Source organism: Vigna unguiculata, chromosome 7, assembly GCF_004118075.2.
Source record: "Vigna unguiculata cultivar IT97K-499-35 chromosome 7, ASM411807v1, whole genome shotgun sequence".
Taxonomy (NCBI): Eukaryota; Viridiplantae; Streptophyta; class Magnoliopsida; order Fabales; family Fabaceae; genus Vigna; species Vigna unguiculata.
Genome location: NC_040285.1, coordinates 27,854,859 through 27,873,007, shown reverse-complemented (window position 1 = coordinate 27,873,007; position 18,149 = coordinate 27,854,859). Strand labels below are relative to the sequence as shown.

The following is an 18,149-nucleotide window of genomic DNA, read 5'->3' as shown; positions in this document are numbered from 1 at the left end:
GAACCAGATGGACCTGACAACCCACTTAGCTCGACGACCTAGACAGGCCCGACGACATGGACACATCCGATGACCCTGACGGGCTCGCCGACTTGGACGGATTAGACCATCTGGAAAGGCCTGATTATCCAGACCGGCATGACGACCCTAACGGGCTCGACGACCCATATGGGCAAGACGACCCGAACGGACCAAACGACTCAACGAGCCCGATGACTCAGATGAGCCCAATGGGTCGTATGGCCCGTCTAAATCGTCGGGAACGTCGATGTAGTTTAGCCCGTACGGATTGTATGGCCCATCGCGTATGTCAGGCCCGTCGAAGTCATCGTGTCCATTGGGTCGTCAGGCTCGTCCGTGTCGTCGCGACCGTTCTGGTCGTCAAGAGCATCCGGGTCGTCGGGAGCGTTCGGGTCGTCGGGTCTATCGAGGTCGTCGGGCCCATTCTAGTCCTCGTGCCCCGCCCGATTAGGGTGTCAAAAATCCACTCCTAAAGGCGTAACTTCTCCTCATAGAATTCTCTTAATACACCCATAAAACCCGGTCCCAACGACCCTGACGTCCTGACAATCAGACGCGCCTGATGACCCAGACGGACATGACAAGCTAGACAGCCCAATGACCCAAAGAGGCCTGATAGCCCTTACGGGTCACCTGACTTTGACGGAACAGACCATCCAAACAGACCCAAAGATGCAGACGTGCATGACTACCGGGACGGGCACGACCACCCGAACGACCTCAACGACTTGGACAGACCCTGTGACTCGGACGAGCCAGCTTACTCGGATGCGCCCAACGACAAGGACGGACAAGACTATCTGAACGGACAAAACAACCCTAACGGGCTCGATGACCAGTAGGAGCTCGAAGACACGAACATGCATGACAACTTGGACAGGCCCGTCTAAAACGCTAGACACGTCGGGGTAGTTTGGCCAGAACGGGTCGTAACGCCCGTTTGGGTCGTCGCCCTGGTCCAAGTCATCGTGTCTATTCGGGTTGTCAGGCTCGTCCGTGTCGTCGCGACTGTCCTCATCGTGGGAGCATCTAGGTCATCGGGAGTGCCTTGATCGTCGAGCCTGTCCTGGTCGTCGAGCCTATCCAAGTTGTCGGGCACGTTCTTGTCGTCAAAACTTGTTCAATCTTCGAGCTTTTCTGCGTTGTCAGGCTCATCAGTGTCGACGGGCCCATCTGGGTCGTTCAGGTTCACCAGCCCGTCCTGGTTGACGGTCTCATGCAGGTTGTCAGGCCCTTCTGGGACGTCGGGTCGTTTCGTGTCGTCGAGTCGGACAAGCCCCACGAACCGAACAACCTGGACCTGCCCGACAAACCTAACATGCCTGATGATACAGATAGGCCCAACGACCCTGATGGTCCTGACGACTCAAACGACCCAATGACCCGGTCGGTCCCGGCAACCTAGATGAGCCCGATGAACCAGATGGACCCAACAACCCCCAGGGCCCGACGACCTAGACAGGCTCGACGACATGGACATGCGCGATGACCCTGAGGGGCTCGTCGACTTGGACGGATTAGATCATCTGGACAGGCCCGATTATCCAGACCGGCATGACGAACCTAACGGGCACGACGACCCAGATGTGCAGAACGACCCGAACGAACCAAATGAACCAAACGTACCAGACCACTCAGATGAGCCTGGTGACCAGGATGAGCACGACGATACGGACGGACAAGACTTCTGGACGGGCACAATAACCCTAACGGCCCAATGACAAGTAGGGGCATAACGACCGAACGGGCCTGACAGCTTGGGCAGGCCTGTCCTAATCATTGGGAACGTTAGGGTAGTTTAGCCAGTACGAGTCGTAAGGCCATCGCAGTCGTCGCGCCCGTCCAAGTTGTCGTGTCCATTTGGGTCGTCAGCATTGTCCATGTCGTCGTGACAGTCCTGGTCATCAGGAGCGTCTGGGTTGTCAGGAGCGTTCTGGTCGTCTAGTCTATCCAGGTCGTCGGCCTCGTCCATGTTTTCGCGACTATCTTCGCGTGGGAGCATCCGGGTCATCGGGAGCGTGTGGGTCATTGGGCTTATCCCGGTTGTCAGGCCTATCGAGGTCGTCGGGCACGTTCTTGTCGTCGGGCCTTGTCTGGTCTTCGGGCTGATCTGGGTTGTCAGGCTCGTAAGTGTCGACGAGACCACCTGGGTCGTTCAGGTCCACCGGCCCGTCCAGGTTTACGGTCCCATGCAGGTCCTCAGGCCGAACAATCCCAAACAGGTTTGGGTCGTCGGGTTGTTCCGGGTCGTCAGGCCGAACAATCCCAAACAATCGGAAAAGCAAGACGACCCAAATAAGCCAAACAACCCGGACTTGTCCGACGACCCGAACGGGCCTTACAAACCTAACATGCCTAACGATACAGATAGGCCCAACGACCTAGATGATCCCGATGACTCGAACGAGCCCAACGACCCGGATGGTCCCGATGACCTGGACGAGCCCGACAAACCAGACGCTCAGATGGACCCGACAACCCACTTGGCCTGATGACCTAGACAGGCTCGACGACCCTGACGGGCTCACTGACTTGGACGGATTAAACCATCCGGACAGGCCCGATTATCCGGACCAGCATGACGACCCTAACGGGCACGACGACCCATATGGGCAGGATGACCCAAACGGACCAAACGAACCAAATGGACCAGACCACTTAGACGAGCTTGTAACCCGGATGAGCCCGACAATACGTACGGACTAGACTTTCCGGATGGGCACAACAACCCTAATGGCCCATTGACCAGTAGGTGCCTAATGACTCGAACGTGCCTGACAACTTGGGCAAGCCCCTCCTAATCGTCAGGAACGTCGGGGTAGTTTAGCCCATACGAGTCGTAAGGCCCATCCCGATCGTCTGGCCCGTCCAAGTCGTCGTGTCCATTTGGGTCGTTAGGCTCGTCCATGTCGTCACGACAGTCCTGGTTAGCAAGAGCGTCTGGGTCGTCGATAGCGTATTGGTCGTCTGTCTATCCGGGTCGTCGGGCCCGTTCTAGTCTTCGTTCCCCGCCGATTAGGGTTTCAAGAATCCACTCCTAAAGGCGTAACTTCTCCTCATAGAATCCTCTTAATAAATCCATAAAACTCGGTCCCGACTACCAGAACGGGTCCTGACAAACGAGACGGGCCCGACAACCCGGACGGACATGACAACCTAAACGGCCCGACGACCCAGAGAGGCCCGAAGACCCTTACGGGCCAGCCGACTTTAACGGACCAGACCATCCAGACAGGCCCAAAGATCCGGACAGGCATGACAACCTGGACGGGCACGACGACCCAGACGGGCTAGGCAACTCAGATGAGCTCGATAACCTCGATGTGCCCGATGACACAGACGGGCAAGACTAACCGAATGGACAAAACAACCCTAACGGGCTCAATGACTAATAAGAGCCTGATGACCCGAACGGGCATGACAACTTGGACAGGCCCGTCCAAACCGTCGGCACGTCGTGGTGGTTGTCCTGTACGTGTTGTGACGCCCGCCAGGGTCGTCGCACTGGTCTAAGTCATCATGTCATTCGGGTCGTCAGGCTCGTCCGTGTCATCGCGACTATCCTCGTCATCGGAAGCGTCTGGTCATCGGGTGCGCCTGGATCATCAAATCGTCCCGGTCGTCGGCCTATCCAGGTCGTCGGGCACGTTCTTATCGTCGAGCCCTGTCCGGTCTTCGGGCTGTTCTGCATTGTCAGGCTCATCAGTGTCAACGGGCCCATCTAGGTCATTAAGGTCCACCGGCCCATCCAGGTTGACGGTCTCATGCAGGTCGTCAGACCCTTCTGGGTCGTTAGGTCGTTCCGGGTCGGGCCGAACAAGCCCAACGATCGAACAAGCAAGACGACCCAAATACGCCGAACAGCCCGAACCTGCCTGACGACCCTAACATGCCTGATGATACATACAGGCGCAACGACCCAATGTTCCGACGACTAGAACGGGCCAGACAACCCGGTCGGTCCCGATGACGCAGATGGGCCCGACAAACCAGACGACCCAAACGGACCCGACAACCCATATGGCCCGACGACATGGACAAGCCCGACGACCCTGACGGGCTAGCAGACTTGAACGGATTATACCATACAGACAAGCACAATGATATGGACCGACATGACGACCAATGAAGGGCACGACGACCCATATGGGCAGGACGACTCAGCAACCAGACGACTCAAACGAGCCTGGTGACCCGCTTGAGCCTGACGATACAGACGAGCAAGACTTCTGGAAAGGCAACACAACCCTAACGGGTCTGATGACCAGTTGGGGCCTGACGACCCAAACTGGCCTGACAACTTGGACAGGCTCTTCCAAACCGTCCGGCACGTTAGGGTAGTTTGGGCCGTACAGGTCAAAAAACTCGTTTGGGTCGTCGCGCTAGTCCAAGTTGTCGTGTCCATTCGGGTCGTCAAGCTAGTCTGTGTCGTCACTATTGTCCTCATCGTCGGGAGCGTCCGGGTTATCGCAGCGTCTGGGTCATCGGGCCTTACTTGGTCGTCAGGCCTATCCATATCGTCGGGCATGTTCTTGTCGTCAGGCCCTGTTCGGTCTTCGGGCTGATCCGGGTTGTCAGGCTCGTAGTGTTGACAGGCCCGTCTGGGTCGTTCAGGTCCACCGACCAGTTCAGGTTTACGGTCCCATGTAGGTCGTCAGGTCGTTTTGGGTCGTCAGGTCGGGCAAGCCCAATGAACCGAACAAGCAAGACAACCTAAATACGCCGAACAGCCCGGACCTACCTGATGACTTGAACTACCCGACGACCCGTCGGTCCGACGACCCAAACGGCCTGACGAACCAGACGACCCAGACAGACTCGACAACCCATATGGCCTGACTACATGGATAGGCCCAACGACCGTGACTTGGACGGATTAGACCATCTGGACAAGCCCGATTATCCGGACCAGCATGACGACCCTAACGGGCACGACGACCCAGATGGGCAGGAGGACACATATGGGCTCGACGACTCGAACGGACCAGATGACTCAAACGAGTCGGATGACCCAGTTGAGCCCGACGATACAGACGAACAAGACTTTCCGGACGGACACAACAACTCTAACAGACCCGACGACCTGAATGAGCCTGACAACTTGGACAGGCTCGTCCAAATCATTGGGCACGTCGGGGTAGTTTAGCCGTACGGGTCGTAAGACCCATCGCGGTCGTCGCGCCTATCCAAGTCGGCGTGTCCATTTGGGTCGTCAGCATCGTCCATGTCGTCGCAACCGTCTTGGTCGTCAAGAGCGTCCGCGTCGTCGCGACCGCCCTGGTCGTCAGGAGCGTCCGGGTCATCGGGAGCGTCTGGGTCGTCGAGTCTATCCAGGTCGTTGGGCCTGTTTTGGTCGTCGTGCCTTGCTCGATCTTCGAGTCACCTCTATTGAGGATAGAGTTGTCACAAGTTTCTAACCTCTCGACATGTGAAGCTGGAAGATAATAAGCTCGACCATGAGCATTATGTTGAAAGTTGGGGTCCCTTTGCTAAAAAACAACTCTCAATTTCTCAAACATGAGGCAGTCATTTTGCTGAGTGGGATCTACGTCATCCATCTCGCAAGGGCTCTACAAGATGGGAACTTGGGTTCAGTATAGAGGAAACCCCTCTAACAATGTAGGGTTGTGAGCGTGTTTAGGGTTTAGGGTTTATGGTTTATAGTTTATGATTTAGGGTTTAGGGTTTCAAGAATCCGCTCCTAAAGGCGTAACTTCTCCTCATAGAATACTCTTAATACACCCATAAGTGAAAGGGTGGACGCATTGCTTTTTACATAACCTAAAAAACATGCTCCTTGACCTGCTCGACGACCCCGACAAGCACGACGACCCGAACGAGCCTGACGGGCACAACGATCCTAACATGCCCGACGATACAGACGAGCCCAACGTCCCAAATGGTCCCGACGACCCAAACGAGCCTGACGACCCGGTCGATCTGGACGACTCGGTCGATCTGGATGACCCGATCCGGACGACCCAAACGGGCCCGACAACCCAGACGAACCTGACAATCCAGATGGCCCGACGACCCAGACAGGCTCGACGACATGGACGAGCCTGACGACCCTGACGGCCCGTCGACTTGGACACACCAGACCATCCGGACAGGCCCAAAGATCTGGACGAGCATGACGACCTGGATGAACACGACGACGCGAACGAGCACGATGACCAGGACAGGCTCGATGACTTGGACAGACCCGACAATTCGGACGAGCCCGTTGACCCGGATGGGCCCGATGACCATAGGGGCCCGACGACCCGAACGGGCGTGACAACGTGGACAGGCTCGTCCAAACCGTCGGGAACATCAGGGTAGTTTTGCCCGTACGAGTCGTAAGGTCTGTCTGGGTCGTCGAGCCCGTCCAAGTCATCATGTCCATTCGGGTCGTCAGGCCCGTCCGCGTAGTCTGGCTCATCCGTGTCGTCGTGATCGTCCTGGTCTTCGAGAACGTTCGGGTCATTGGGAACGTCTGGATCGTCGGGAGCGTCCGGGTCGTCAGGCCTGTCCGGGTCGTCGGGCCCGTTCTGGTTGTCGGGCCCTGTCCGATCTTCAGGTCGATCCGGGTTTTCAAGCTCGTCAGTGTCAACGGACCCGTCTGTGTCGTTCGGGCCCACCAGCTCGTCCAGGTCGATGAGCCCGTCCAGATCGTCAGACCAGTACGTCAAAGACATACACTTCATCCACACAAAAACTCCCACAGCCACATAATAACCAAAAATAACATACCTTGTCCCCAAAAACTCTAGACCCACACCACGAAAGCCCCAAAATGCAGGACCTATTCCGAAGCTTCATAAAGCATGCAAATAAAGGAAACTTAGGCATGAACCACAATACAAGTCAAGCAAGAGGCATCCAAGACAAATGAAAGTAACATACCTAAGACAAAGGAAAGTAACATACCTGGAAAATGAAGGACACTCGAAGGAAAAAATGCAATAAGAACACCAGGGAGTGCAAATGCAATGAAAGGGGGAAAAGAGAAGGGACAAGTAAGGTGAAGTGTTTTTGAAATGCCTGCAAAAAGCGAGATAATCCAGGCCTTACACACTTCAACTTAAGGATCATCATTAGCGTACATGTGACAGGATAGGTGAGGACTAATGATGGTCTTGGGAAGTTATAGCAGTTTTTCAACGGTTAAAAGGCAACCTCTCGAATCCTAACATGATCTAGGCTCAAGGTTGGAGGACTATGTACTATTCAGGTCCCAAATAGGTTAACAACCCCCCTTATCTAGAGCATAATCCTACTTTTGGGTCGTCGGGTCGTTCCGAGTCGTCGGGTCAGTCAAGCCCAACGAATCGAACAAGCAAGACGACCCAAATGCACCGAAGAACCCGGACCTGCATGACAAACCTAACATGCCTAATGATACAGATAGGCCCAACGACCTAGATGGTCCCGACGACTCGAACGGGCCCAATGACCCGGTCGGTCCCGACGACCTGGACAAGCCCGACGAACCTGACGACCTAGATGGACCCGACAACCCACTTAGCCCGACGACACGAACGGGCATGACAACTTGGACAGGCCCATCTAAAATGCCAGACATGTCGGTGTAGTTTGGCCAGTACGGGTCACAACGCCCGTCTGTGTCGTCGCCCTGGTCCAAGTCATCGTGTCCATTCGGGTCGTCAAGCTTGTCCGTGTTGTCGTGACTGTCCTCGTCGTGGGAGCATCAGGCTCATCGAGAGCGTATGGGTCGTCGGGCCTATCCTAGTTGTCAGGCTTATCGAGGTCGTCAGGCATGTTCTTGTCGTCGTGCCTTGTCCGGTCTTCGGGCTGATCCGGGTTGTCAGGCTCGTCAGTGTCGACGAGACCGTTTGGGACGTTGAGGTCCACCGGCCCGTCCAGGTTGACGATCTCATGCAGGTCTTCAAACCCTTCTGGGTCGTCGGGTCGTTCCGAGTCGTCGGGTCGGTCAAGCCCAACGAATCGAACAAGCAAGACGACCCAAATGCACCGAAGAACCCGGACCTGCACGACAAACCTAACATGCCTAATGATACAGATAGGCCCAACGACCTAGATGGTCCCGACGACTCGAACGGGCCCAATGACCCGGTCGGTCCCGACGACCTGGACAAGCCCGACGAACCTGACGACCTAGATGGACCCGACAACCCACTTAGCCCAACGACCTAGACGTGCCCGACAACATGGACACATTCGATGACCCTGACGGGCTCGTCGACTTAAACGGATTAGACCATCTGGAAAACGCCCAATTATCTGGACCGACATGATGACCCTAACGGGCACGACGACCCAGATGGGCAAGACGACCCGAATAGACCAAACGACTCAAACGAGCCCGGTGACCCAGATGAGCCCAACGGGTCGTATGGCTCGTCCAAATCATCGGGAACGTCGGTGTAGTTTAGCCTGTACGGGTTGTATGGCCCATCGCGTATGTCAGGCCCGTCCAAGTCGTCGTGTCCATTGGGTCGTCAGTCTCGTACGTGTCGTCGCGACCATTCTGGTCGTCAGGAGCGTTCGGGTCATCGGGAGCGTTCAGGTCGTTGGGTCTATCGAGGTCGTCGGGCCCGTTCTGGTCGTCGTGTCCCGCCCGATTAGGGTTTCAAGAATCCACTCCTAAAGGCGTAACTTCTCCTCATAGAATCCGCTTAATAGACGCATAAAACTCGGTCCCGACGACCCAGAAAGGCCTGATAACCCTTACGGGTCACCCGACTTTGACGGAACAGACCATCCAGACAGGCCCAAAGATGTAGACGTGCATGACTACCGGGACGGGCACGACCACCCGAACGACCTCGAAGACTTGGATAGACCCTGTGACTCGGACGAGCCAGCTGACTCGGATGCGCCCAATGACACGGACGGGCAAGACTACTTAGACGACCCGACGACCTAGAGAGGCCTGAAGACCCTTACGGGCCACCCGACTTTAACGGACCAGACCATCCAGACAGTCCCAAAGATCCGAACAGGCATGACGACCCGGACGGGCACGATGACCCAAACGGGCTAGGCGACTCGGACAGACATGACGACTCGGATGAGCCCGATGACCTCGATGTGCCCGACGACACGGACGGGCAAGACTAACCTAACGGACAAAACAACCCTAACGGGCTCGATGAGTAATAGGAGCCTGACGGCCCGAACGGGCATGAAAACTTGGACAGGCCCGTCCAAAATGTCGGGCACGTCGTGGTAGTTTGTCCTGTACGTGTTGTGACGCTCGCCTGGGTCGTCGCGCTGGCCCAAGTCATCGTGTCAATTCGGGTCGTCAGGCTCATCCCTGTCGTCGCGACAGTCCTCGTCATTGGAAGCGTCTAGGTCACCGGGAGCGCCTGGGTAGTCAAGCTCGACCCAGTCGTCCGATCTTCAAGCTGTTTTGCATTGTCAGGCTCATCAGTGTCGACGGGCCCATCTGGGTCATTAAGGTCCACCGTCCTGTCCAGGTTGACAGTCTCATGCAGGTCGTCAGACCCTTCAGGGTCGTTCCGGGTCGTCGGGTCGATCAAGCCCAACGAATCAAACAAGCAAGACGACCCAAATACGCCGAACAACCCAGACCTGCCCGATAAACCTAACATGCCTGATGATACAGATAAGCCCAACGACCGAGATGGTCCCGACAACTCAAACGGGCCCAATGACCCGGTCGGTCCCGACGACCTGGACGTGCCCCACGAACTTGACGAACCAGATGGACCTGACAACCCACTTTGCCCGACGACCTAGACAGGCCCGACGACATGGACACACCCGATGACCCTGACGGGCTCGCCGACTTGGACGGATTAGACCATCTGGAAAGGCCTGATTATCCAGACCGGCATGACGACCCTAACGGGCTCGACGACCCATATGGGCAAGACGACCCGAACGGACCAAACGACTCAAACGAGCCCGATGACCCAGATGAGCCCAATGGGTCGTATGGCCCGTCTAAATCGTCGGGAACGTCGGTGTAGTTTAGCCCGTATGGGTTGTATGGCCCATCGCGTATGTCAGGCCCGTCGAAGTCATCGTGTCCATTGGGTCGTTAGGCTCGTCCGTGTCGTCGCGACCGTTCTGGTCGTCAAGAGCATCCGGGTCGTCGGGAGCGTTCGGGTCTATCGAGGTCCTCGGGCCCGTTCTAGTCCTCGTGCCCCGCCCGATTAGGGTGTCAAAAATCCACTCCTAAAGGCATAACTTCTCCTCATAGAATCCTCTTAATACACCCATAAAACCCGGTCCCAACGATCCGGACGGTCCTGACAAATCAGACGCGCCTGATGACCCAGACGGACATGACAAGCTAGACAGCCCGATGACCCAAAGAGGCCTGATAACCCTTACGGGTCACCTGACTTTGACAGAACAGACCATCCAAACAGGCCCAAAGATGCATATGTGCATGACTACCGGGACAGGCACGACCACCCGAACGACCTCGACGACTTGGACAGACCCTGTGACTCGGATGAGCCAGCTTACTCGGATGCGCCCAACGACAAGGACGGGCAAGACTATCTGAACGAACAAAACAACCCTAACGGGCTCGATGACCAGTAGGAGCCCGAAGACACGAACATGCATGACAACTTGGACAGACCCGTCTAAAACGCTAGACACGTCGGGGTAGTTTGGCCAGAACGGGTCGTAATGCCCGTTTGGGTCGTCGCCCTGGTCCAAGTCATCGTGTCTATTCGGGTCGTCAGGCTCGTCCGTGTCGTCGCGACTCTCCTGACGACTCGAACGACCCAATGACCCGGTCGGTCCCGACAACCTAGATGAGCCCGATGAACCAGATGGACCCAACAACCCACAGGGCCCGACGACCTAGACAGGCCCGACGACGTGGACATGCGCGATGACCCTGAGGGGCTCGTCGACTTGGACGGATTAGATCATCTGGACAGGCCCGATTATCCAGACCGGCATGACGAACATAACGGGCACGACGACCCAGATGTGCAGAACGACCCGAACGAACCAAATGAACCAAACATACCAGACCACTCAGATGAGCCTGGTGACCAGGATGAGCACGACGATACGGACGGACAAGACTTTCTGGACGGGCACAATAACCCTAACGGGCCCAATGACAAGTAGGGGCATAACGACCCGAACGGGCCTGACAGCTTGGGCAGGCCCGTCCTAATCATTGGGAACGTCAGGGTAGTTTAGCCAGTACGAGTCGTAAGGCCCATCGCAGTCGTCGCGCCCGTCCAAGTTGTCGTGTCCATTTGGGTCGTCAGCATTGTCCATGTCGTCGTGACAGTCCTGGTCATCAGGAGCGTCTGGGTTGTCAGGAGCGTTCTGGTCGTCTAGTCTATCCAGGTCGTCGGCCTCGTCCATGTTTTCGCGACTATCTTTGTCGTGGGAGCATCCGGGTCATCGGGAGCGTGTGGGTCATTGGGCTTGTCCCGATTGTTAGGCCTATCGAGGTCGTCGGGCACGTTCTTGTCGTCGGGCCTTGTCTGGTCTTCGGGTTGATCTGGGTTGTCAGGCTCGTAAGTGTCGACGAGATCGCCGGGGTCGTTCAGGTCCACCGGCCCGTCCAGGTTTACGGTCCCATGCAGGTCCTCAGGCCGAACAATCCCAAACAGGTTTGGGTCGTCGGGTTGTTCCGGGTCGTCAGGCCGAACAATCCCAAACAATCGGACAAGCAAGACGACCCAAATAAGCCAAACAACCCGGACTTGTCCGACGACCCGAACGGGCCTTACAAACCTAACATGCCTAACGATACAGATAGGCCCAACGACCTAGATGGTCCCGATGACTCGAATGAGCCCAAGGACCCGGATGGTCCCGATGACCTGGACGAGCCCGACAAACCAGACGCTCAGATGGACCCGACAACCCACTTGGCCTGATGACCTAGACAGGCCCGACGACCCTGACGGGCTCACTGACTTGGACGGATTAAACCATCCGGACAGGCCCGATTATCCGGACCAGCATGACGACCCTAACGGGCACGACGACCCATATGGGCAGGATGACCCAAACGGACCAAACGAACCAAATGGACCAGACCACTTAGACGAGCTTGGTCACCGGGAGAGCCTGGATCGTCGGGCCTGTCCTGGTCGTCGAGCATAACCAGGTTATCGGGCACGTTCTTGTCGTCGGATCCTATCCAGTCTTCGAGCTGTTCTACGTTGTCATGCTCATCAGTGTCGACGGGCCCATTTGGGTCGTTAAGGTTCACTGGCCCGTCCAGGTTTACGGTCTCATGCAGGTTGTCAGACCCTTCTGGGACGTCGGGCCGTTCTGTGTTGTCGGGCCGGACAAGCCCCATGAACCAAACAACCTGGACCTGCTTGACAAACCTAACTTGCCTGATGATACAAATAGTCCCAACGATCCAGATGGTTCCGACGACTCGAACGACCCAATGACCCGGTCGGTCCCGATGACCTGGATGAGCCAAACGAACCACTCGACCCAGATGGACACGACAACCCACATGGCCCGACGACCTAGACAGGCGCGACGACATGGACACGCCCGACGACCCTGATGGGCAGGCCGACTAGGAGGATTAGACCATCCGGACAGGCTGATTATCCGGACTCGCATGACAACCCAGATGGGCAGGATAACAGGAACAGACCAAATGTCCGAAACGAACCAGACCAATCAGACGAGCCCGACGACTCGGATCAGCACGACGATATGGACGGACAAGACTTTTCGGACGAGCAAAACAACCCTAAGGGGCCCAATGATCAATAGGGGCCTAACGACCCGAACAAGCCTGACAACTTGAGCGGGCTCGTCCAAATCGTCAAGAACGTTGGGGTAGTTGAGCCCATACGAGTCGTAAGGTCCGTCGCGGTTGTCTGGCCCGTTCAAGTTATCGTGCTGCGTAAGATTAGGGTTTTAAGAATCATCTCCTAAAGCGTAACTTCTCCTCATAGAATCCTCTTAATACATCCATAAAACCCGGTCTCGACGACCCAGACGGTTCTGACAAGCGAGATGAGCCCGACGACCAGGACGGACATGATAACCTAGACGGCCCGACGACCTAGAGAGGCCTGACGACCCAGAGAGGCCTGACGACTAGAGATGTCTGGGTCGTCGCGCTGGTCCAAGTCGTCGTGTCCATTCGGGTCGTCAGACTCATCCGTGTCGTCGTGACTGTCCTCGTCATCGGAAGCGTCCGGGTCACTAGGAGAGCGTGGATCGTTGGGCCTGTCCCGGTCATCGAGCCTATCCAGGTTGTCAGGCACATTCTTGTCGTCGGAACTTGTCCAATCTTTGAGTTGTTCTGCGTTGTCAGGCTCATCAATGTCGAGGGGCCCATCTGGATCATTTAGGTTCAGCTGCCCATCCAAGTTGATGATCTCATGCAGGTTGTCAGGCCCTTCTAGGACGTCAGGTCATTCTGCGTTGTCGGGCCGGACAACCCCACAAACCAAACAAGCTAGACGACCCAAATACGCCGAACAAGCTGGACCTACCCGACAAACCTAACATGCTTGATGATACAGATAGGCCCAACGACCCAGATGGTCTCGACGACTCAAACGAGCCAATGACCCGATCGGTCCCGACGACCTGGATGACCCTAAGACGAACCAGACGACCCAAATGGACCCAACAACCCATATGGCCCGACGACCTAGATAGGCCCGACGACGTGGACATTCGCGACTACCTTGAGGTGCTCGCCGACTTGGACGGATTAGACCATCTGGACAGGCCCGATTACACGAACCGACATGATGACACTAACGAACATGACGACCCAAATGGGCAGGACGACCCGAACGGACCAAATGAACCAAACGTACCAGACCACTCAGACGACCCTGGTGACCAGGATGAGCCCAACGATACAGACCGACAAGACTTTCCGGACGAGCACAATAACCCTAACGACATGGACACGCCTGATGACCCTGACGGGCTCGTCGAATTAGATGGATTAGACCATCTGCAAAGGCCCGATTATCCGGACCGGCACGACGACCCTAACGGGCATGTCGACCTCGATGGGCAAGACGACACGAACGGACCAAATGACTCAAACGAGCCCGGTGACCCAGATGAGCCTTACGGGTCGTATGGCTCGTCCAAATCGTCGGGAATGTCGGTATAGTTTAGCCTGTACAGGTCGTAGGGCCCCTCGCGTATGTCAGGCCCGTCCAAGTCGTCGTGTCCATTGGGTCGTCAGGCTCGTCCGTGTCGTTGTGACCGTTTTGGTCGTTAGGAGCATCCGGGTCGTCGGGAGCATTCGGGTCGTCGGGTTTATCTAGGTTGTCGGGCCCGTTCTGGTCGTCGTGCCCCGCCCGATTAGGGTTTCAAAAATCCACTCCTAAAGGCGTAACTTCTCATCATAGAATCCTATTAATATACCCATAAAACCCGGTCCCGAAGACCCGGACGGTCCTAACAAATCATACGCGCCCAATAACACGGACGGACATGACAACCTAGACAGCCCGACGACCCAGAGAGGCATGACAACCCTTACGGGTCACCCGACTTTGACAGAACAGACCATCCAGAAAGGCCCAAAGATTTAGACGTGCATGACTATCGGGACAAGCACGACGACCCGAACGGCCTCAACGACTTTGACAGACCCTGCGACTCGGACGAGCCAGCTCATCCAGATGCGCCCAACAACACGGACGGGCAAGACTATCTGAACGGACAAAACAACCCTAACGGTCTCGATGACCAGTTGGAGCCCGACGGCACGAACGGGCATGACAACTTGGACAGGCCCGTCTAAAATGCCAGACACGTCGGTGTAGTTTGGCCAGTACGGGTCACAACGCCCGTCTGTGTCGTCGCCCTGGTCCAAGTCATCGTGTCCATTCCGGTCGTCAAGCTTGTCCGTGTTGTCGTGACTGTCCTCGTCGTGGGAGCATCAGGGTCATCGAGAGCGTATGGGTCGTCGGGCCTATCCTAATTGTCAGGCTTATCGAGGTCGTCAGGCATGTTCTTGTCGTCGTGCCTTGTCCGGTCTTCGGGCTGATCCGGGTTGTCAGGCTCATCAGTGTCGACGAGACCGTTTGGGACGTTGAGGTCCACCGGCCCATCCAGGTTGACGGTCTCATGCAAGTCTTCAAACCCTTCTGGGTCGTCGGGTCGTTCCGAGTCGTCGGGTCGGTCAAGCCCAACGAATCGAACAAGCAAGACGACCCAAATGCACCGAAGAACCCGGACCTGCATGACAAACCTAACATGCCTAATGATACAGATAGGCCCAACGACCTAGATGGTCTCGACGACTCGAACGGGCCCAATGACCCGGTCGGTCCCGACGACCTGGACAAGCCCGACGAACTTGATGACCTAGATGGACCCGACAACCCACTTAGCCCAACGACCTAGACGTGCCCGACAACATGGACACATTCGATGACCCTGACGGGCTCGTCGACTTAAACGGATTAGACCATCTGGAAAACGCCCAATTATCTGGACCGGCATGATGACCCTAACGGGCACAACGACCCAGATGGGCATGACGACCCGAACAGACCAAACGACTCAAACGAGCCCGGTGACCCAAATGAGCCCAACGGGTCGTATGGCTCGTCCAAATCATCGGGAACGTCGGTGTAGTTTAGCCTGTACAGGTTGTATGGCCCATCGCGTATGTCAGGCCCGTCCAAGTCGTCGTGTCCATTGGGTCGTCAGTCTCGTACGTGTCGTCGCGACCATTCTGGTCGTCAGGAGCGTTCAGGTCGTCGGGAGCGTTCGGGTCATTGGGTCTATCGAGGTCGTCGGGCCCGTTCTGGTCGTCGTGTCCCGCACGATTAGGGTTTCAAGAATCCACTCCTAAAGGCGTAACTTCTCCTCATAGAATCCGCTTAATAGACCCATAAAACTCGGTCCCGACGACCCAGAGAGGCCTGATAACCCTTACGGGTCACCCGACTTTGACGGAACAGACCATCCAGACAGGCCCAAAGATGCAGACGTGCATGACTACCAGGACGGGCACGACCACCCGAACGGCCTCGACGACTTGGATAGACCCTGTGACTCGGACGAGCCAGCTTACTCGGATGCGCCCAACGACACGGACGGGCAAGACTACTTAGACGACCCGACGACCTAGAGAGGCCTGAAGACCCTTACAGGCCACCCGACTTTAACGGACCAGACCATCCAGACAGGCCCAAAGATCCGAACAGGCATGACGACCCGGACGGGCACGATGACCCAAACGGGCTAGGCGACTCAGACAGACCTGACGACTCGGATGAGCCCGATGACCTCGATGTGCCCGATGACCTCGATGTGCCCGACGACACGGACGAGCAAGACTAACCGAACGGACAAAACAACCCTAACGGGCTCGATGAGTAATAGGAGCCTGACGACCCGAACGGGCATGAAAACTTGGACAGGCCCGTCCAAACTGTTGGGCACGTCGTGGTAGTTTGTCCTGTACGTGTTGTGACGCTCGCCTGGGTCGTCGCGCTGGTCCAAGTCGTCGTGTCAATTCGGGTTGTTAGGCTCATCCCTGTCGTCGCGACAGTCCTCGTCATTGGAAGCGTCTAGGTCACCGGGAGCGCCTGGGTAGTCAAGCTCGACCCAGTCGTCCGATCTTCAGGCTGTTTTGCATTGTCAGGCTCATCAGTGTCGACGGGCCCATCTGGGTCATTAAGGTCCACCGTCCTGTCCAGGTTGACAGTCTCATGCAGGTCATCAGACCCTTCAGGGTCATTCCGGGTCGTCGGGTCGATCAAGCCCAACGAATCAAACAAGCAAGACGACCCAAATACGCCGAACAACCCAGACATGCCCGATAAACCTAACATGCCTGATGATACAGATAAGCCCAACGACCGAGATGGTCCCGACGACTCAAACGGGCACAATGACCCGGTCGGTCCCGACGACCTGGACGTGCTCGACGAACTTGACGAACCAGATGGACCTGACAACCCACTTAGCTCGACGACCTAGACAGGCCCGACGACATGGACACATCCGATGACCCTGACGGGCTCGCCGACTTGGACGGATTAGACCATCTGGAAAGGCCTGATTATCCAGACCGGCATGACGACCCTAACGGGCTCGACGACCCATATGGGCAAGACGACCCGAACGGACCAAACGACTCAAACGAGCCCGATGACTCAGATGAGCCCAATGGGTCGTATGGCCCGTCTAAATCGTCGGGAACGTCGATGTAGTTTAGCCCGTACGGATTGTATGGCCCATCGCGTATGTCAGGCCCGTCGAAGTCATCGTGTCCATTGGGTCGTCAGGCTCGTCCGTGTCGTCGCGACCGTTCTGGTCGTCAAGAGCATCCGGGTCGTCGGGAGCGTTCGGGTCGTCGGGTCTATCGAGGTCGTCGGGCCCATTCTAGTCCTCGTGCCCCGCCCGATTAGGGTGTCAAAAATCCACTCCTAAAGGCGTAACTTCTCCTCATAGAATTCTCTTAATACACCCATAAAACCCGGTCCCAACGACCCTGACGGTCCTGACAAATCAGACGCGCCTGATGACCCAGACGGACATGACAAGCTAGACAGCCCAATGACCCAAAGAGGCCTGATAGCCCTTACGGGTCACCTGACTTTGACGGAACAGACCATCCAAACAGACCCAAAGATGCAGACGTGCATGACTACCGGGACGGGCACGACCACCCGAACGACCTCAACGACTTGGACAGACCCTGTGACTCGGACGAGCCAGCTTACTCGGATGCGCCCAACGACAAGGACGGACAAGACTATCTGAACGGACAAAACAACCCTAACGGGCTCGATGACCAGTAGGAGCTCGAAGACACGAACATGCATGACAACTTGGACAGGCCCGTCTAAAACGCTAGACACGTCGGGGTAGTTTGGCCAGAACGGGTCGTAACGCCCGTTTGGGTCGTCGCCCTGGTCCAAGTCATCGTGTCTATTCGGGTTGTCAGGCTCGTCCGTGTCGTCGCGACTGTCCTCATCGTGGGAGCATCTAGGTCATCGGGAGTGCCTTGATCGTCGAGCCTGTCCTGGTCGTCGAGCCTATCCAAGTTGTCGGGCACGTTCTTGTCGTCAAAACTTGTTCAATCTTCGAGCTTTTCTGCGTTGTCAGGCTCATCAATGTCGACGGGCCCATCTGGGTCGTTCAGGTTCACCAGCCCGTCCTGGTTGACGGTCTCATGCAGG

At 56.4% G+C, this 18,149-nt stretch overlaps 1 protein-coding gene across 1 annotated transcript; it reads right to left on the bottom strand.

Annotated features, from left to right (window-relative positions):
* Positions 1–2,003: 2,003 nt before the first annotated feature.
* On the bottom strand, positions 2,004–2,929 carry LOC114191354 (sporozoite surface protein 2-like). Its single transcript, XM_028080524.1, has 2 exons — positions 2,856–2,929; positions 2,004–2,376 (listed from the first exon to the last, which is right to left on the bottom strand). Exons 1-2 carry the CDS (start codon positions 2,927–2,929, stop codon positions 2,004–2,006), a joined length of 447 nt encoding a protein of 148 aa, XP_027936325.1.
* Between the last annotated feature and the right edge of the window lie 15,220 nt (positions 2,930–18,149).

Excerpts from the sequence above, each read along its gene's own strand:
- LOC114191354 (XM_028080524.1), bottom strand. The coding sequence starts at position 2,929 with ATGGACGAGCCTAACGACCCAAATGGACACGACGACTTGGACGGGCCA. Across the intron at positions 2,377-2,855 it reads CGGGATGGGCCTTACGACTC|GCATGTTAGGTTTGTAAGGC; the intron begins GTATGGGCTAAA and ends CTGTATCGTTAG.